This window comes from Carcharhinus amblyrhynchos, chromosome 4 (assembly GCF_965287045.1).
Source record: "Carcharhinus amblyrhynchos chromosome 4, sCarAmb.v2.hapA, whole genome shotgun sequence".
Lineage (NCBI taxonomy): Eukaryota > Metazoa > Chordata > Chondrichthyes > Carcharhiniformes > Carcharhinidae > Carcharhinus > Carcharhinus amblyrhynchos.
Genome location: NC_137327.1, coordinates 92,120,204 through 92,141,316, shown reverse-complemented (window position 1 = coordinate 92,141,316; position 21,113 = coordinate 92,120,204). Strand labels below are relative to the sequence as shown.

The following is a 21,113-nucleotide window of genomic DNA, read 5'->3' as shown; positions in this document are numbered from 1 at the left end:
GTAAAAAGTATTGTTTCTTGCGTGCTATACAGACAAAGTATACTGTTCATAGGGAAGGAAACAAGAAAGTGCAGAATGTAGTCTTACAGTCATAGCTAGGGTACAGGGAAAGATCAACTTAATGCAAGGTAAGTCCATTCAGAAGTCTGATGGCAGCAGGGAAGAAGCTGTTCTTGAGTTGGCTGGTGACCTCAGACTTTTGTATCTTTTTCCTGACAGTAGAAGGTGGAATAGAGAATGTCGAGGGTGCGTGGAGTCCTTAATTATGCTGGCTGCTTTGCCGAGGCAGCAGGAAGTGTAGACAGAGTCAATGGATGGGAGGCTGGTTTGCATAATGGATTGGGCTACATTCATGAGCTTTTGTAGTTTCCTGCAGTCTTGGGCAGCACAGGAGCCATACCAAGCTGTGATACAACCAGAAAGAATGCTTTCTGTGGTACATCTGTAAAGTTTGGTAAGAGTTGTCGCTGAAATGCCAAATTTCCTTACTTTTCTAAAAAAGTAGAGGCATTGGTGGGCTTTCTTAACTATAGTGTCGGCATGGGGGAGGGGGGGAAACTAGGACAGGTTGCTGGTGATCTGGACACCTAAAAACTTGAAGCTTTCGGCCAACACAATTTCTAAATTTGCACATGGCACCAAATTATGGGGGGGACAGTCAATACTGAGAGGGCGGCAATAAATTACAGAAGAACACTAATAAACTTACAGACTGGGGCAAATAATTGGTAAATGAAGTTTGAAAGATAAATGTGAGGTAGGACATTTTGGCAGGAAGAATAGGTCAATTACTTGCTACGAGGAAGGGACGAGTCTAGGTGTGGTAAAGGAACAAAGACATTTCAGAATATAAATCTTCAATCACTAAAAATTGCACACTGCTAGGAAATATAATGAAAGGCTGATAAAAATAAATCAAACTAAGCTTTGGATTTAATCTCGCAAGGGGTAGAATTCACAAGTACATCACAGACTATTACATGCAGTTTTGGTCATCATCTTATAGAAAAGTATGGAGGAACTGGAAAGACTGTGGGGAAGTTTTAAAGGGATGACACCAGAAATGCAGGGTATGCATATCAGGAAAGGATAAACAAGTTGAATCTCATTTCTGTTGAAAAAAGACTGATGAAGTGACCTTATCAAGGTCTTTAAAATTATGGAAGTTTTGTTCCAGCGGAGACAGGGTAAGAGCACAACTGGAAGCCATCAATAGAAGATATTCACCAAGAAATCCGATAGGGAATTCAGGAGAAACTTTGTCACCAAAGTGCGATAATAAAGTGCTACTTGCTACAACAAGCAATGGTTGAAACAAATTTAGATGCATTTAAAAAAAGAAACTGGGCAAGTATATGAGGAAGAAGGGAATGGATGGTTTTGATGCAGATATAGGAGAGAAGAGACAGGAGAAGGCTCAGGTGGAACATATATACTGCCATGAACTGTTTCGGCCAAATGGATTATTTGTCTGTCTTGTGGATATAAGTCTACAAGGAGTTTACTCCTTCTGAAGATGAATGAGAGAAACTTGCTAAATTAAACTAGAAAAAAAAATTAATGGTCATCCATGTTTTCTTCAGCAAAAATGTATATTTACCCACTGCAGGTAGAATAAATGAAGCAGGAATATTTTTTCCCACTTTTGAAGATGGAGCGCCACACTCCTCAACATTTACAATTACAGATTTTAAAATCAATTACAAAAATATTCCAAAATATTATTTCAAATATTATTTAAGCTCTCTCACCTCTATCTGATCAAAGTTCTGTAATAGTTGTGAGAATGTAGTTAACTGTTCCAAAGGCAATGTTTTGCTCTGCATCAGGGAACTTGACCGTTCTGTCAAGTGTGGAGCGGTACTAACAATTGGAATCAATTCACGATGCAGCTTTCTTTTCTGCAAAAGCAGAACACAAGGCTAAAGCCCAATCCACTTCTTAAGGTTAAAGCACATTCAGTGTCAGCTTCCATTTTTATTTTATCAATGCGTTAACAATCAACTTATTCTGGCTAATAACCATCAATTTCAAGGCATTTCTACAATACCAATTTGCTCACTTTACTCATTGAGAAACATCAGAATATCTGCAGTACTGAAGTACATTCAGGGAGAGCTGGAGTAATTTACCTATTCTTTTCCTTACCTACCCTCTTCCGCATTGGAGGCTCTGTTAAATTCACCAACTCTGGGGTTCCAGCTAATTGCCTGTAACCATTGTTCTGAACACGTTCAATAGCTTTCTTCCAGAATGAACCAGACACCTGAAAGCTCTATAAGACAGGGATTTCATGTTTATATGATGCAATATTCAAAAAAGTACACCAAAGTTCCAAAACTCTAGATTTTAAAGTCTTTAAACTATAATAAAAATAGGAGCATAGAAATGTACACACACCTGCAAAGGAAAGAAAATAAGTTAACATTTCAATCGTAAATTCCATTCAAACTACTGTGTCTTTGGGACCTGGATTGAACTTTAACCCCATCCAGGCCAAGTTGGATTTAAATTGAACAGCCCACAAACATTATCTTTTGCACTCAAATAATTGCAGGAGTGAAAGGATCCAGTGTTAAATATATCATATCCCATATACAACAAATCAGCTATCAGAATTTTCCATAGTTTTCAGACTCCACAGATTCATTTTAACACTATTGTATGGTGCACAATGCAAAACTTCACTTTGCTTTTGCATTCCAGTACAATGTAAAAATTGTACAATATCAAAGGTGTGGAACCATTAAAACTTGATGACATTTTAAAATATCAGAAAGGAACATTTGTTTACACATCCCTCCCTCATCTGGAGTTAGAAGTTGGAAGCACCTTCCAATCTACAAACTTCTCTGACTAACCTCCTAAATTGATTATAAATTGTTTACTTCAAAGAAATAGGCTTTTGTGATCGTAAAAGAACAGACCAGCTTAAACACAAAGTAGTGTGTTGTCTATGAAAGGTATAACACTGTAATCATTCTACAACATCATAGTTAATTATAAGCAACCTCAGTACTTTGAAAGGTAACATTTCAGCAAACAAAATCTCATCAATAGTATTTCCAACATTGTGCTTGGTTAGAAGACTATTTTTAGCTGATGTATCAGGTTAAGGCTCAAGCATATTTATTTTAGATGCAACCAAAAGCTCATATTCATTAACACATGGGAAAAGTTCACAACACATTTTTAAAATTATAGTGATAGAGTTCAGACAAATCTACTCTTGTTACTGTACCTATCAGTAAAGAGGGAAATCTGAGGCACATACTTTTGTTCAAAGTGACATATTGTCAAATTTTTACAAGATCCACAAGAGGTCTCATTGGGTATCAATATACAAAGAACATTTAATTTAAAAAAATCAATTTAAAAAACCAATTAAAAAAACCCATCCCAACGCCAAACATTTGACTTTTTCAAAAATTTTAACTTTCCTAGTAGCCAAGAAAACAATTGAATGTAGAAATTTCAAACTCAAGTACAGTGACACAGTCTACCTAAAAAAATAGAATTCTTTGCATAGGACAAATATGGCTAGAATGACTAACAGAATAATTAACAGTCCTCACAGAACCTTATATTAATTAATAAATATCTTACAGACAACATACCTTGGGTTTTCCAGGAAGTGCCAAAGAAACATATTCAGGTGCATGGATCTTGTACAACAGGAGAAGAGCCACTAAATGTGGCTGCATTCCCTGAAAAACAGATTACATCATAATTTGTATGCACAGAAGAGCTTACCTGGTCCTGGAAATTTCAATTCCCAGTATACAGTGTTTTGGGGGTAGAGTTCCAAATTCACACTATCATCTGTGTGAGAAAAAATGATTCCTAATTTCACTCCTAGATCTAATTTAAAGATTTGTACCCCTTATGTGAGATAACCCAGAGAAAATTGTTCCTCTGCATCAATCACATTTAATCTCTATTACTTTCTAGACCGTGCATATGCATAGCATTTGCAGTATAATATGGATAAATGTGAGGTTGTGCACTACAGTAGCAAAAATAGGAGAACAGATTATTATTTGAATGGGTGCAATTGAAAGAGGTGGATACACAACAAGACCTTGGTGTCTTCATGCATCAGTCGCTGAAACGTGCGCAAGTGTGGCAGGCAGTAAAGACAACAAATGGTATGTTGGCCTTCATAGCAAGACAATTGGAGCATAGGAATAGGGATGCTTTACTGCAATTGGACAGAGTAATGGTGAGGCCACACCTGGAATAGTGCATGCAGTTTTGGTGTTCTTACCTGAGGAAGAATGTCCTTGCTATAGAGGGAGTACAGCAAAGGTTTACCATGCTAATTCCAGGGTGGCAGGTGGGTCATATGAGAACAGACTGTCAGTTAGGACTGTATTCAATGGAGTTTAGGTGAGAGGGGATCTCATAGAAACTTATAAAATTCTAACAAGATTAGACAATATAGATTCAGAAAGAATGTTTCCAATGATGGGGGAGCCCAGAAGTAGGGGTCATCATTTGAGGGTAAGAACTAAACATTTTAGAACTGAGGGGAGGAGAAATCTTTTCATCCAGAGGGTGGTGAAAATGCAGAATTCATTACCACAAAATAGTTGAGGCCAAAACATTTCTATGTTTTTATTAGATGACTCTTCAACCTTCTGAATAAGGAAATGCAAATTAAACTTCATACAATCCAACTTGATAATTTAATCCTTTGAGCAGTAATATCATTTGGCAGAATCTGAACCGCACTCTATCCAAGGTCAATATATATTTTCTGAATAGTATTCAATATTGCACATAATACTCCAGAAGGTATTGACAAAACCTCTGTCCATTTCAACTCCCAAGAGATTAGGTCCACAGGCTATAGGTCACTTTACTTACTTTTTATTGAGGTGCACTAGCTTTTAGCTATTTGGATACATGGGCACAAGTCTGTATGTTCCCATATAGCTCCAAATCTTTCACCATGAAGAACATAATGACACCAGTGACAGATTTTTGCTTAGCAAAATGAGGGATGGAGTGTTACCACAGTTGACCTGTGGCTTCTCAGTGAGATTGCCTCCCATTGTCACTATATTGGAAGCTTTATTTTTGGATCCATACTTAGTGAATTAAAGATGACCAAATTTATTTCTTATAAAACTTACAGCCAGCAAATGGAGAAGAGTTTCAGACAAGTACAATTTACACTTGAGCCAAAAGTTGAAAAGTCACTTTCTTATCCATGAAACCATGTAGTCTCCCAGAATCAAATTAATCTATATTAAGTGTTGAAGTAATTTTACTTTCTCCTTTTGGGAAGCCCAAGTAGCTTGGCAACCTTACAATAGATTTGGGTGACATACCTATGTGCTTTTTCAATGACAACCATATAGTCTATTTTACCTTTGCCAAAATGGAAAGATTATGGAAAACTGAAAAGAAACCTCATGTTAAACATTACTGATTCTCTGTCCACAGTTTCTACCTATCCCACTGAACATTTTCTGTTTTTATTGAACTTCCCCTTCAATTAGCCCAAAGAAATGTGTTACTGGCATAATAGCATTGCAACAGGCAAGTTTGTCTATGGTAAAGATGGCATAATGCCCTGATCCCTTGAGCTTAACAGATTTTATATTATAACCATGCTGGCAACTTCTTCGCTTCCTGGTCTTCTGCCTAGCTCAATTTACTAAACTAAGGACTCTTTAGGTATCCGTTGAGCTTTTCCAGCCTCTTACAGATACTTCAGTAGAGAGGGATCCAATAATTCAGTTGGCTAGATGGCTTAAGTGTAGCTCAAAATAATGCACAAGGTTTGATCCGTGTTCAAGCTGAAATGGACATAGGGGCCTGCCTCCTCGTCCAGCCCCATAGTAAAATGGCAGCATAATGTGAGATTGGTGGCTCTTGAATAATCAAGAATGCCATCTGAAGAAGACAAGTTTTTTTAAAAGTTTATTTGTTCATGGGATGTGGGCATTTATTGCCTTTCAGTAATTATCCTCAGGGTGGTGGTGGTGGTGGGCCACTTTCCTGAACCATGGCAGTCCCTGTGGTGTAGGTACACCCACAATGTTGTTGGGAAAGGAGACCTGGATTTTGACCCACCGATAGTGAAGTAATGTGATGTAATTTCAAGTCAGGATGGTGTGTGACTTGGAGGTGAAACCGACGATAGTGGTCTTCCCATGCATTTGCTGCCCATGTCCTTCAAGGTGGTAGAGACCAGGGTTTGGGAGGTAATGTTGAAGGAACCTTGGTAAGTTACTGCAGTGCTTCTTGTACAGAGTACATACTGCTGCCACTGTGCATCAGTGGTGATGGAAGTGAATGTTCAAAGTGGAGGAAGGGGTGCTTATCAGGTGGCTGCATTATCCTTGATGGTGTTGAGTTCTCGAGTATTGTTGGGACTGCACTCATCTAGGTAGGTGAAATCTGCCTTGTAGATGGTGAAAAGATTTGGACAGGTGAGTTACTTCCTACAAAATTTCCAGCTTCTGACCTGTTCTTGTAACCATAGTATTTATATGGCTGATCCAGTTCAGTTTCTGTTAATGGTAATCCCTAGAACATTGGTAAGGTGGATTCAGCAATGGTAATGCCATTGAATCTCAAAGGGACGTAGTGAGATTCTCTCTTGTTAGAGATGGCCATACCCTGGCACTTAAATGGCAAGTAATATTCACACCACACAACTGCCCAAGCCTGAATGTATCCATGTCTTGATGCTTACGTACATGGATGATAACAATATCTGATGAGCCGCAAATTGTGCTGTATACAATTGTTGCAGACTTAGGAGTTTCTAATACTTGACAGGTCAGATCTGGCTTGATAGATCCAAACTACTTTTTTTTTTAAAATATGAAGGAAAGTTACTACGTTCATAGGAGTCTGATGGACTTCTAAGACAAACAATAACATATTTATTAAAACAAGAAAACTGAAATAGTTTTGACTAGACAAAAGATTGGAAAAGTCCAAATACAAACACAAGAACACAATTCCAATTCCCAATATTCTTTCACCCCAGCAACAACCTTACACGCATATAAGTCAGTGAAGAGTTACTACTAGCTTGACAAAAAGGATTCTTGCTTGGGACTGGCACTGTTGCAAAAGGTTTTCTTCCAGTAAATTCCTAGGCATTCACTTGATGCTTCTCACCTAACTTCTATCTCTTCCCGAGATGTCCAAAATCAGATTTCTGAACTCGCTGTTTCAACTGCAGAGCAAACAAATTAAGCAAACCCAATCTTCCAGTAGCACCTCTGCTGAAACTGATCATTTTACTCAATCTTATAACTGATTATTCAGTTAACTACTGTCCCACTAGCCTTGTAGTTTTGCTCGAGAACTTTAAATTACCGTCACCTCTCTCCGATGCACAACTAAATGCCCCCTCTCTCAACTCTCATCTTTTCAGTCTGTATCACTGCCGCTAGGCAACAGTGAAGCTTTTCTACTTGTGTATTTTTTCCTGAATCATCGAAATTTCAATCCCTTTAAACCCATCTGACCCAAAAGACCTGAAACATTTTACAAATCTATGCAGGTTCATAAAAAAAGCCTAAACAAAACTAAAACCATTTTTATCTTTAATATAGATAGATATATATGTATTATATATATATATATATCTATCTTTTGTTATAATGTAACCAATGATAATATTGGAATCTGTTACAATGTAACCAATGGTAACACTGTGAGGCTCAGTTGTCATTTTTAAAGCCTGATGCTAAAGGCAAGACTGGCAAAGATGGCACACAAGCCATTTGCTGGAAAAATATAAGAAATCATTTCACCCAATGGCAAAAATATTAAGGAGGCAATGATGGTTACTGTCGACAACTTGTTCAAAGATTTTAAGACAAAGATGAAATTTTGACAGCTGTCAAGATGTTTGATGCTTTAACAGTATACAAAAAATGGGTTTTCAATAGTTGACCTTAGAACATCTCCACTAAGATTGCATAAAACCTGCTGCTGAGTACCATTGGCTTTCATAACTTGCAACGCATTGAATGTTAAGCATTTTAACCATTAGAATAGGATGTTACAAAACTAACCAACTTACCATTTTGGACTGAAGGTCAATTAACTTCTTGACTCTGAACCGTTTAACTGAGAAATGACAAGGAAGTACAACATAAAAATGGTAGCATTTGTTTAAAACAAAATGAAAATAAAATGTTGATCAGTCTTAAATAAGAGGTTCACAATTTAAAAAATACCAACATCTCAAACATAGAAATTACACAATGCAATTGAGATTTACTTTTCCACCTCCTCAAAGCTACAGATTCAACTCCCAGGTTTCCACTTTCAATCTGGAGAACTATATGTCAAACAGCACAACAATTTAGCAATCTCACAATCGACATTATAGCCAAAATGAGACAACGAGAACAGTTTGAAAAGTACACATTTCTTCATTAAGGGTCAGTGATGCTGACCTTTTATGCATCCTCCCTCTGCTATTATAACTCTACAGGAGGGAAGTGAAGTCACATGGTATAAATAGAATGAGGTGGAGATACCAGTGTTGGATTGCTCCTTCATCAATTCATGAAGGATTGATGAATCCTTGAATGGCTCCCTAATGAAGGAGCAGCACTCTGAATGCTTGTGATACCAAATAAACCTGTTGGATTTTAACCTGATGCAGTAAGACTTCTTACTATAACATAGAATAAACAACAAGCATGTTGCAGTTTATTTTACATTCTGCACCAGCCACCAGCAAGTCCACTGGCAGTCTTCCAAAATCTTCTCCTGCCTTCTCAAGCAGCATAGTTATCAATCAAGATCAGATACAACTTATCAAATGACTACCAAGTTTGACCACATCCATCCCATGCCATCAAATGATGAATTGCAATGAGTTTTTAAAAATGAGTTTCATGGGATGTGGGCACACCAGCACTTGTTGCCCATCTTTAATTACCCTTCAACTTAGTGGTTTGCTAGGCTATTTCAGAGATCAGTTAAAAGTCAAGTATATTGTTGTGGATCTGGAGTCACATGTAGTCCAGACAGGGTAAGGATGGCAGGATTCCTTCCCTAAAAAGGGGAAAAAAAATGCTCCGACTCAACTAGGCTAGGAAGATGTTATATCATCACTATTGAAGAAATTGGCTGCAATCCCATACTACTTATTAACTATGTTTAAAAATGTAATGTCTCTAGGTCACAGATACACAACAGCTACTCTATTTGAGCAAAGAACAAAAGAAAAGTACAGCACAGGTACAGGCCCTTCAGTCTTCCAATGATACCTAACTAAACCAAAATAAAAACCTTCTATCCTCACTCGGACTGTGTCCGTATTGTCTATTCCTTCCCTATTTGTGTACCCATCCAGATGCCTCTTAAATGTTGCTAGTGTGCCTGCTTCCACCACATCCTCTAGCAGCATGTTCCAGGCATCCACCACTCTCTGCATGAAAAATTATCTCCCTTAAATGTTCTCCCTCTTACCCTGAACCGGTGCCCCCTTGTGGTTAGCACTTCCATCCTGGGAAAAAGCCTCTGACTATCCATGCTGTCTATGCCTCTCGTAATTTTGTAGACTTCTATCAGGTCTTCCCCTCAGCCTCCATCTTGCCAGTGAAAACAATCCTAGTTTATTCAAACTTTCCTCATAGTCAATGCTCTCGACTATGGTGAACCTTCTTTGCAATCTCTCCAAAGTTTCCATGTCCTTCTGGTAGTGTGGCAACCAGAACTACATGCAATACTTCAAATGTGGCCAAACTAAGATTTTACATAGCTACAACATGATTTGTCAACTCTTGTACTTGATGCCCTGGCCAATGAAGGCAAGCATCCCATATGCCTTCTTAATCATCTTGGCAACTGTATTATCACTTTTAGGGAACTGTGGACCTGCACACCCAGATCACGCTGTATGTTAATGTTCCATTTACAGTATAATTCGTACTAAATTTGATCCTCCAAAATGCATCACCTCACATTTGTTCGGATTAAACTCCATCTGTCATTTCTGTGCCCAAGTCTCCAATCTATCAAGTTGTATCCTCTGACAATTCCCATCACTATCAGCAAGTCCATCAATCTTCATGTCATCCACAAACTTACTAATCAGACCACCCACATTTTCTTCCAGACCATTTATATATAATACAAACAACAGAGGTCCCAGCACTGATCCATGTGGCACACCACTAGCTACAGATCTCCATTCTGAAAAACACCCTTCCACCTCTGTCTATGACCAAGCCAGTTCTGTATCCATTTAGTTAGTCCACCCAGAATTCCATGTGATTTTAGTTTTTGTACCAGTCTGCCATGTAGGTCCTTGTCAAACACCTTACTAATGTCCATATAAAGTACATCCACAGCCCTTCCCTTATCAATTATCTTTGTCACCTCTTCAAAAAGCTCAATCAAGTTGGTGACACATGATCTTCACTGTACAAAACCATGTTTCCTGTCATTAATTAGACCATTTTCTTCCAAACATGCATATAACCTTTCCCCCAGTATCTTTCCAAAAGCTTCTTTCACCACTGATGTCAGACTGAGTGGCCTATAATTTTCTGAATTATCCCTGCTTCCTTTCTTAAATAAGGGAAGGGCATTGGCTAATTCCCAGTCTTCTGGAACCTCGCCTATGGTCGAAAAGAATGTGAAGACGTCGGTTAAGAATTCTAAAGATATTGCCAGATATTTTTAAAGATATCTAATACACAAACATATCATTTCAAAATCCAAAGACAAAAAACTAATCCTCCTTTCTTTTGTATTTACCAGTTACCAGCAAATTAAAAAATGTATCATTGTAATTTCTGACAAAAAGTTGTTGCTGCTTTTGCTACTTACCATTTTCCTTTTTAGTTAGCAAGTACAATAGGTGGCATATATAAGGGCACTGGAAAGGAAAAAAATCTTGAATGATTTTATATTTTAAAAAGCTGAAAAACTCTACAAATGAGTTTTCTTTGCACTGTTTGAGTAGCTTTCATTACAAGTGGTAAACAAATTTGATTAACAGCAGTTTATTAATTTACAACGTGGCACATAGAATCAGAGTTTGATTTGTGTTCAATTCCTCCGTTGTCCAGTTTGTGTGGAGCCCATTCCCAAGTGCTCCAGTGGAACGCTCCTGGTGTCCACGAATAGTTCGAATATCAGAATTGGAAGGTTCCAATTTGGAGAACGGGTATAGTTGCTTTCCAGGGGACGCCAGTGAACAATATGGCCAATTTTGCAGTTCTGTAATCAGTTTGGTTGTGTGCAATCATTTATCTGGACTTAGCCTCTCAACAGTCTACTGTCAGCCTAATAACTTCCAAATGCTTGTACCTTTCTCTTGGCAAATTTGATTTCTTTTCATATAATGGTTGGATTCTCTTCCCCTTGTGTTAAATGATTCTACTAGAAATCAGCACAGTCGGTTAGCACTGCTGCCTCGCAGATTTGGGGAGCCGGGTTTGATTCCCGGCTTGGTGTGTGGAGTTTGCACATTCTCCCCATGTCTGTGTGGGTTTCCTCCGGCCGCTGCAGTTTCCTCCCACACCACAAAAGATGTGCGGGTTGGGTTGATTGGCCATGCTAAATCGCCCCTTAGTGTCCTGGAATGTGTAGGTTACAGAGATAAGCAGGGTAAATATGTGGGGTTGGGGGGTAGAGCCTGGGTGGGATTGTTGTCGGTGCAAACACGATAGGCTGAATAGCCTCCTACATCATAGGGATTTCACGATTCATATGTGAGGAAACCAAATTCATTTTAGCACAGACGTGCAAGTGGCCTCAGTAGGCAAACGGGTGCAGATAAAACAGACCTGGTTCCCTCGATTGTTATTACCGCAGGGTTTCTCAAAAGGTAACACTGACCAATTCCATTATCAGTCTGGATGAGTGGCTATTTTAAGCCCTAGTATTACTGGGCAAAGTCAATGGCAACAAGATGTCTGTTATTCGAGGTTAGACTATTTCTGTGACATGAATCTTGCATGTAATTCATCAGTTTGACCCCAGGGTTCGGCGCACCGCCTCTGTGTACAGCGACCTGGACAGCAGATGTGGCTTTGTTTAAATTAACAATGAGGCACATCTCAAATATATTAACACCTTTCCAAAAATGCTTAACAAGTTTTTTCTAAAACAAAACAAACACAATTGTAACTTAGTGTTTGCAGCACAAGTTATTAAATAACACCTTTGCACTTAGAAGGCTGAGTAGAGTTTAATCAAGGAATAAAATAAAAGATTCAATACACTAAATACGGGGAAACAATTTCCTCTGAATAACTCCAGAGCTAGGGGACATTGTCTTGAAATTAGAATTGGAATTAAAATAGAAAGCACTTTCTCCACATAGTGGGTGGTTGAAATCTGGAACACTGTCCCACAAGGCTATGAATGCTGAGTCCTTTGAAATTTTCAAGATCAAGAACATGGGTTTTTATCAGGGTCCCATGTTGCATCGTAGTTCTTTACAACCTTGATAATGTCTTGCATGAAAGGTCTGAAATCTTCAACTAACTATGCCAATGTAGAAAAAAAGTGACTATGCAAAGCCAACAGCAGGTTATCAAATTTAACTTGAACTACTTATTAGGTTACAGCTCTATATACTCTTTCCACTGCACCCAATTTACCCAATCAAGGACAATTTGCAGCATTTCTTACCAACTTGTCATTGTGAAGGTAAAAGAAAATGATGCCATACAATGAATGTAAATTCTTCTTTGAGTCCAAAAGATCAAATACGGTTAACAGCCATCTGATAAATAGCATCTGCAAAGCAGAGAAAAGAACTTCCAATCAAGCAGTGTTTAGTTTGTGTCAATTGCAACCTGCCTCTAACCACGTGCTTGGATTTGAGCAATCCTTGTCTAGAAGTATTATTAATTTTACACGTCCACAATAATAAGCCAAACTCTGCACTGCTTCTGCCTACTCTTTTGCAAAGACATTGCAAGTCCATTTGGAAAGCTGAGTTCTCATCTTCTGAACATGCATAGAAGTCTGGATGTCCATTTACAAATCTTGCCTAAAGTACAACAGAGCTATAATTGAGATGGGCCCAGGACATTAAACCAAATTAGACACAAGACAGCAAATGAAAGCCATCAATCCCACTGTATCAATGTATTCACTCATGTCATCTTGCCATTGAAACAAGGCCAACCAGACCATTAATATTTTCAGATACAGCTGAAGATGGTGAATCTTGCACTTGCTATGAAGAATAAGGTTTAACTGAAGAATCAACACCAGAAATATTAATCTAGTCATTAGACCAGATTAATGATAGTCATTAATGAATTAACTAATTCATTAATCCAGTCATTTGTAGCTTGATGGGTATTCATAAAGACACCAGGATAGTCTGATGCTTCAAAGGGCTAACTCTGAATCAGGTTAAGGACCATGGGAATAGCAAAGAACAGGACGTGCAGTATTCCTTCACGCTCATTCTAATTATGATTGCTTCTGATTCAAAGATCCCCCCCCTGCCAGGTTCAATTCCGACTCTATGCTGAGCCAGTTGAATCTATTATTAATTCCTGCAATCAGTTATAGAAAAGGGAAAATTAAGAGCATGGTTTGGATTCCTGCTTTCCTTGCTGAAAATAAATGCAAGGCTGAAATGAGATGGAATATAAATGTAAACTAGATGAATGCTCTCAGGAAACGCACAATGTTCAATTGTCTAAGTATCTACTGCCGTAGCTCTGACACAACTAATATTTATAGGCCCAAGTCCTGAAGCACATTATTTCGTCCTTCATTCAACAACCCAAAGGGTTGGGAATTTTTGGAATGCACTACCTTAGAAAGGTGTTGATGTTCAGTCATTGAGTATACTCATGACAGGGGCCAACAGATTTTTTTAGACACTAGGGGATTTAAGAAACAGATACAGGGGAGAATTTTCCAATTCCTCCCGCCACAGCAATTGTAGTGGGCGAGGGGCAGACCATGGAAAGGTCCATTGACCTCGAGCAGGATTTTCCCGTTTCAGGACGAGTGTGGCCAGAAAATCCTGCCCACCACGTATGAAGGTGGAGTTGAGATAGAACTTGATTTGGAAATCAGATTCGATAGGTCATATAGCCTACTGCAGCTCCTATTTCTTATATTTTTCTTAATTTTCTATTCCAACTAACCTGAACATTGATGGTTGGTTTCCTTGTACACATCCAAGAGATAGCATTTGTCACTGCACTTTCAGGGACCATGGAGGCAGGAATAAGGCATTTTAAGAGACGTGTATTAAATCTGTCAACTGTGAAAATTAACATACAAAGCAGTATTTTATTTACCATACAAAGTAGTATTTTATTTCAAGAAGAAAAATTTATGAAAAATAAAAATATTAGACACTTTTCAAAAGACCCTGACTAGTTTGCAATGGTACAGCAGTGTACACTGTCATATTTGCCATTACTGGTGTCAACAGAGCAGTCCTAATTGAAGGTTTCTGTGACAGCAGTAAACTAATATTTAAGAAAAATAAAAAGGTTGTTTGTTAATAAAGAACTTTAGTATCACTGAAAAAGAGGCATGTTATCAAAGCTTTTCATCTTGCTAGCTTCACCTATTGTGCAAAGTATTGAGTTAATTTACCCTCCCGGTGTTATCCAAAGTAGACTGGTCACTTTACAATTTTTTGCAGCAAGCATTTCTTTTCATAATACAGTCTGATAACTGACTTTTTTTTGTATCTTAGAGATCTCCCTTTCCTGTAACATTTCTTACATGCTAGCTGGGCCTATTCTTGATCTTTTCTCAGTGACACTTTCATCGAGTGAATATTGTTCCATGGAGACAACAAAGCATTGTGAGCAAACTTTTTTCAAATTGACCCCTATGTAGAATTTCAGTCAGTATATTGAATAAGCAAATCCCCTATCTATTGCTTCTACAACTGCTAGTGTTTTAGTCGCCAAGATGCTTTTCACTACCCTTTGAATTTTCTTAGGCAAGCCAATGGGCAACATTTATCATTCTTTCCTACCAAGGATATGATAAACTCTGCCATGCTAGAAAATTCATCTGGAAGATTGTTATGTGAAGCATCGTGAAAAATGTCAAACCTCATATTTCCTGGTTCAATAAAGGCTGGAAACTTGAGTGTGCATTTTTCTAAATTAAATTTATTGAATATCTTCTTTGCTCTAGGAAGTTCCTCAACTGTGGCATGCTTCATCAGAAGATCCAGCTCCTCATAACTGCATCAGGTCTAGTCTGAATGCTCTACCAGCTCAACTGTCCAATCGAACTTCTTCAATGGTCAGTTTCTTCCTTGGATCTGACCCAATCTACTGAGACGCAATTAACATTTTCTAGATTTTCTAGGGGCAATGTCTTTGGGGGCCAGGGGGAGATATTATCCAGCCTGAGCGCGATGTGGCAGGGAAACTATCATTTTTTGTGCATGCGCAGTTGGAGGTGCCAATTGGAGCTGCAGAGTTTTGGGCAGGTTGAGCCCCATCCACAGGCTTGTACAGGGTGATTTGGAATTGCTGATATTTTTGCAGGCAGAGTGCGAATGGGGGCACCTGAGAATGGGTGAAACACTCCCAGTTTTTCAGAGTGTTTCAGATGTGAAACACTCCCAGTTTTAAATCCACCCGGCACTTAGAATCAAAATGCTAAAATAGGGCCTTGACTGTTCCGCCTGATATTTTAGTAGTTGAAAACATTTTTGCTGGCTTATTAACGTTTACAGTTTTAAAACTACAGAGGAAGTGGGTCGTGGGGATTTGTGGGTAAGGATTTTTTTTTAAAACCGCACTAGGTTTAAAAGGAGGCCTGCTGTAAACAGCGGGCAGTGGAGTGACAGGGAAGCGGAGTGAGCTGCAAGGGCTTAGGATCAAAGGACTTGGCAGAAAAGGGCCAGGTAAGTTTGACTTGTAAACTGTGTTTAATAATTACTAAGGGACAATAATGGGGGGGCATGTGATGTGCTGTTTCTGTATGATGTGGGAGCTGGTGGACCCCAGGGTCCTTCCCAGTGACCATGTCTGCAGTACGTGCTGGTTGCTGGAGGAGCTCCAGCTCAAAGTTGACGAGCTGGCCTCTGAACTTCAGACACTGAGGCTCATCAGGGGGAGGGAGGGTGCCATTGATAATGGGGTGCAAGAGACATCCACACCCCCTGGACTGGCTCACTAAGGGTCAGGAACAAGAGGAGGGCGGGCGGGCGGAAGGGGGAGGGCGGGCGGAAGCGGGAGGAAGGGGGAGGGCGGGAGGAAGCGGGAGGAAGGGGGAGGGCGGGAGGAAGGGGGAGGGCGGGCGGGCGGAAGGGGGAGGGCGGGCGGGCGGGCGGGCGGAAGGGCGGGAGGAAGGGGGAGGGCGGGCGGGCGGGAGGAAGGGGGAGGGCGGGCGGGCGGGAGGAAGGGGGAGGGCGGGCGGGCGGGAGGAAGGGGGAGGGCGGGCGGGAGGAAGGGGGAGGGCGGGCGGGCGGGAGGAAGGGGGAGGGCGGGCGGGCGGGAGGAAGGGGGAGGGCGGGCGGGCGGGAGGAAGGGGGAGGGCGGGCGGGCGGGAGGAAGGGGGAGGGCGGGCGGGCGGGAGGAAGGGGGAGGGCGGGCGGGCGGGAGGAAGGGGGAGGGCGGGCGGGCGGGAGGAAGGGGGAGGGCGGGCGGGCGGGAGGAAGGGGGAGGGCGGGCGGGCGGGAGGAAGGGGGAGGGCGGGCGGGCGGGAGGAAGGGGGAGGGCGGGCGGGCGGGAGGAAGGGGGAGGGCGGGCGGGCGGGCGGGAGGAAGGGGGAGGGCGGGCGGGCGGGCGGGAGGAAGGGGGAGGGCGGGCGGGAGGAAGGGGGAGGGCGGGCGGGCGGGAGGAAGGGGGAGGGCGGGCGGGCGGGAGGAAGGGGGAGGGCGGGCGGGCGGGAGGAAGGGGGCGGGCGGGAGGAAGGGGGCGGGCGGGAGGAAGGGGGCGGGCGGGAGGAAGGGGGAGGGCGGGCGGGCGGGAGGAAGGGGGAGGGCGGGCGGGCGGGAGGAAGGGGGCGGGCGGGAGGAAGGGGGCGGGCGGGCGGGCGGGAGGAAGGGGGAGGGCGGGCGGGCGGGAGGAAGGGGGCGGGCGGGCGGGCGGGAGGAAGGGGGAGGGCGGGCGGGCGGGAGGAAGGGGGAGGGCGGGCGGGAGGAAGGGGGCGGGCGGGCGGGCGGGAGGAAGGGGGAGGGGGGGAGGGCGGGCGGGCGGGAGGAAGGGGGAGGGCGGGCGGGCGGGCGGGCGGGAGGAAGGGGGAGGGCGGGCGGGCGGGAGGAAGGGGGAGGGCGGGCGGGCGGGAGGAAGGGGGAGGGGGGGAGGGGGGGAGGAAGGGGGAGGGGGGGAGGGCGGGCGGGAGGAAGGGGGGAGGGCGGGCGGGCGGGAGGAAGGGGGAGGGCGGGCGGGCGGGAGGAAGGGGGAGGGCGGGCGGGCGGGAGGAAGGGGGAGGGCGGGCGGGCGGGAGGAAGGGGGAGGGCGGGCGGGCGGGAGGAAGGGGGAGGGCGGGCGGGCGGGAGGAAGGGGGAGGGCGGGCGGGCGGGAGGAAGGGGGAGGGCGGGCGGGAGGGAGGAAGGGGGAGGGCGGGCGGGAGGGAGGAAGGGGGAGGGCGGGCGGGCGGGAGGAATGGGGAGGGCGGGCGGGCGGGAGGAAGGGGGAGGGCGGGCGGGCGGGAGGAAGGGGCGAGGGCGGGCGGGGAGGGGGAGGGCGGGAGGAAGGAGGGTGAGGCCCAAATGCCTCAGCCTCTCAATCTGCATAACAAGTTTGAGGTTCTTGCTTCCAGTGTGGACAAGAATGAGGGCTGTGAGGTTGATGAGCAAACCGCACACAGTACAGTGATGCAGACACAGGACACAGACAAAGAAGGTAAAATGGAATGTAGTGGTAATTGGGGATAGTGTGGTTAAGGGTATTGACACTGTCTTTTGTCACAATGATAAAGAGCACAGAAGGGTGTGTTGTCTGCCTGGTGCTCAGGTCCAGGATGTCGCATCTGGGCTGCAGAGGAACCTGGAGTGGGAGGGTGAGAATCCGGTCATTGTGGTACATGTGGGTGCCAACGACATAGGCAAAACGCGAACTGAGGATCTGGAGAGGGAGTATGAAAAGCTGGGAATGGAATTAAAAAGCAGAACCAACAAGGTGATTATCTCTGGATTACTACCTGAACCGCATGCAGATGGGCATAGGGTAGATAGGATTAAAGAGGTGAATGGGTGGCTCAGGGATTGGTGTGGGAGGAATGGTTTTGAATTTATGGGGCATTGGCACCAGTATTGGGACAGGTGGGATGGTGTTGGTCTGAACTGTGCTAGGACCAGAGTCCTGGCGAATTGTACAAAACGGACTGTGGATAGGGCTTTAAACTAATAGGGGGGCGGGGAGGTGTGCGTGTGTGTGTGTGTGTGTGTGCGCGCGTGCGTGCAAGGGTAGGTGAAATTACAGGGTCTAAAGTAAAGGAGAGGGTTCAGGTACGGGAAGAGGCCAGGGATATCCCAATAATAAAGGGAGTAGGGGTCGTGAGTAAGGTTGGTAGCATTCCTTCAAATAGGGTCCAGGTGAAGGCTGGGATGAAGACACTATCTGAATGCACGAAGCATTCGGAACAAAGTGAATGAGCTGGTGGCGCAGATCAGCACAAATGGATATGATCTGGTGGCCATTACAGAGACGTGGTTGCAAGGTGACAGGGACTGGGAGCTGAATGTACAGGGGTATCAAGTGTTTAGGAAGGGTAGACAGGAGGAAAAAGGAGGGGGGGGGGTAGCTCTGCTGATTAGGGATAGTATCAGGGTAGTAGTGAGGGAAGATATAGGCACCAAAGAGCAGAACATGGAATCATTGTGGGTGGAGATTAGGAACAGCAAGGGGAGGAAGATGCTGGTGGGTGTCGTCTACAGGCCCCCAGATAATGACCTGGAGGTGGGCCGGGCTATAAACGCGCAAATAAATGCTGGGTGCAGGAATGGAACGGCAATAATAATGGGGGATTTCAATCTACATATTGATTGGCCGACCCATGTTGGACACGGTGGGCTTGAGGAAGTGTTCTTGGAATGCTGCCGGGATAGTTTCCTTGAACAGTGTTCAAGGAACGTCGTTGGAGCTGACGAGGGAGCGAGCTATCTTAGATCTGGTGTTATGTAATGAGGCAGGTAGAATTAAGGACCTTGTTGTGAGGGATCCTCTTGGGAAGAGTGATCATTGTATGGTGGAGTTTCTGATGCAGATGGAGGAGGAGAAAGTAGGATCCCGGACCTGTGTCCTTTGTTTGAACAGAGGGGAGTACGATAGGATGAGAGAGGAATTGGCGAATGTAGATTGGGGGTGCAGATTGGGAGGTAGGTCTGCTGAGGAACAGTGGAGGATCTTTAAGGAGATCTTTCTTGGTGCTCAGCAGAAATTTATTCCGATGGTAAAGAAGGATCATAGGAGAAGAGATAATCAGCCGCGGATAACGAAGGAAATAAAGGAGAGTATTAAACTAAAAGCTGATGCGTTTAGAGTGGCTAAAAGTAGTGGGCGAGAAGAGGATTGGGAAAGGTTTAAAAATCAACAAAGAATGACGAAGAAGTTGATAAAGAAAGGAAGGATAAACTATGAATCTAGACTAGCGCTAAATATAAAAAAGGATAGTAAGAGTTTTTATAAATATATAGAGAGAAGGAGGCTGGCTAGGGTGAATGTTGGACCCTTAGAAGATGAGAGGGGGGGATTTAGTGGTGGGGGATGAAGAAATGGCTGAGGCCTTGAATAACTTTTTTGTTTCGGTCTTCACGGAGGAGACCTCCCTACTTTTATGTTCAATCCCCCTGGCCTTCATAGCGAGGGGGATTGAATATAAAAGTAGGGAGGTCTTGCTGCAGCTGTATAGGGCACTGGTGAGGCTGCAGCTGGAGTATGGCAAATTGCACGGAGGGTGTGGAGAGTCTGCAGATGGATCTCGATAGGCTGGGCGAATGGGCCAGGAACTGGCAAATTCAATTTAATGTTGGCAAGTGCGAGGTGGTCCACTTTGGTAGGAATAATGGTAGGAAGGACTATTACTTACGTGGCGAAAAACTGCAGCAGGCGACGGTACAGAGGAACCTCAGGCTCCTTGTGCATGAGTCGCAAAAACCCAGCCTGCAGGTGCAGCAGGTGGTCAGGGAGGCTAATGGGATGCTGGCCTTCATAGCAAGGGGGATTGAATATAAAAGTAGGGAGGTCTTGCTGTAGCTGTACAGGGCATTGGTGAGGCCGCAGCTGGAGTACTGTGTGCAGTTTTGGTCGCCGCACTTACGCAAGGATATTTTGGCCTTGGAGGGAGTGCAGAGGAGGTTTACTAGGCTGATTCCGGAGTTGAGGGGGTTGAACTATGAGGAGAGGCTGAATAAACTAGGCTTGTACTCGTTAGAGTTTAGAAGAATGAGGGGAGATCTCATTGAGACATATAAGATGATGAATGGGATGGATAGGATAGAGGTGGAGGGGCTCTTCCCGCTCAGGAAGGACAGTAGGACTAGAGGGCACAGCCTCAAGATAAAGGGGGTGCGGTTTAGAACGGAGTTGAGGAGGAACTTCTTCACTCAAAGGGTGGTGAATCTCTGGAATTCTCTGCCCGTTGAAGTGGTGGAGGCTGCCTCACTAAATATATTTAAGGCGCAGGTTGATAGGTTTTTGATAGACAAGGGGATTAAGGGTTATGGGGAGAGGGTGGGAATGTGGAACTGAGACACGACAGATCAGCCATGATCTTATTGAATGGCGGGGCAGGCTTGAGGGGCTAGATGGCCTACTCCTGCTCCTATTTCTTCTTATGTTCTTATGTAGGAGGACGCGAATAGTTTGCCGGGTGTTAATGATGGAAAGAAGGTAGGAGTGGAGGGTCTGAATGAGATCGTTGTTACGAGAGAGGCAGTGCTCAACAGACTGGAGGGACTGATGGTGGACAAGTCCCCAGGACCGGATGAAATGCATCCAAGGGTTCTGAAGGAAATGGCAGAGGCGACAGTGGACGCCTTGGTGATTATTTTCCAAATCTCACTGGATTCCGGGGAAGTGCCGGAAGATTGGAAAACGGCTAATGTTACGCCGCTGTTTAAAAAGGGTAGCAGGCAAAAGGCAGGGAATTATAGGCCGGTTAGTTTAACGTCTGTTGTAGGAAAAATGCTTGAATCCGTAATCAAAGAGAAAATA

The 21,113-nt window shown here is 43.6% G+C and overlaps 1 protein-coding gene across 1 annotated transcript in view; it reads right to left on the bottom strand.

Annotated features, from left to right (window-relative positions):
- cenpi (centromere protein I) overlaps positions 1-21,113 on the bottom strand; it is a 90,960-nt gene that overhangs the window by 54,277 nt on the left and 15,570 nt on the right. Inside the window, exons 3-9 of the mRNA XM_080187547.1 lie at positions 14,121-14,239; positions 12,637-12,744; positions 10,825-10,873; positions 8,057-8,103; positions 3,618-3,707; positions 2,153-2,275; positions 1,752-1,901 (exon numbers count right to left, since the gene is read on the bottom strand). Of these exons, the coding sequence (XP_080043673.1) occupies positions 1,752-1,901; positions 2,153-2,275; positions 3,618-3,707; positions 8,057-8,103; positions 10,825-10,873; positions 12,637-12,744; positions 14,121-14,239 (686 nt within the window). The remainder of the gene's footprint in view (positions 1-1,751; positions 1,902-2,152; positions 2,276-3,617; positions 3,708-8,056; positions 8,104-10,824; positions 10,874-12,636; positions 12,745-14,120; positions 14,240-21,113) is intronic.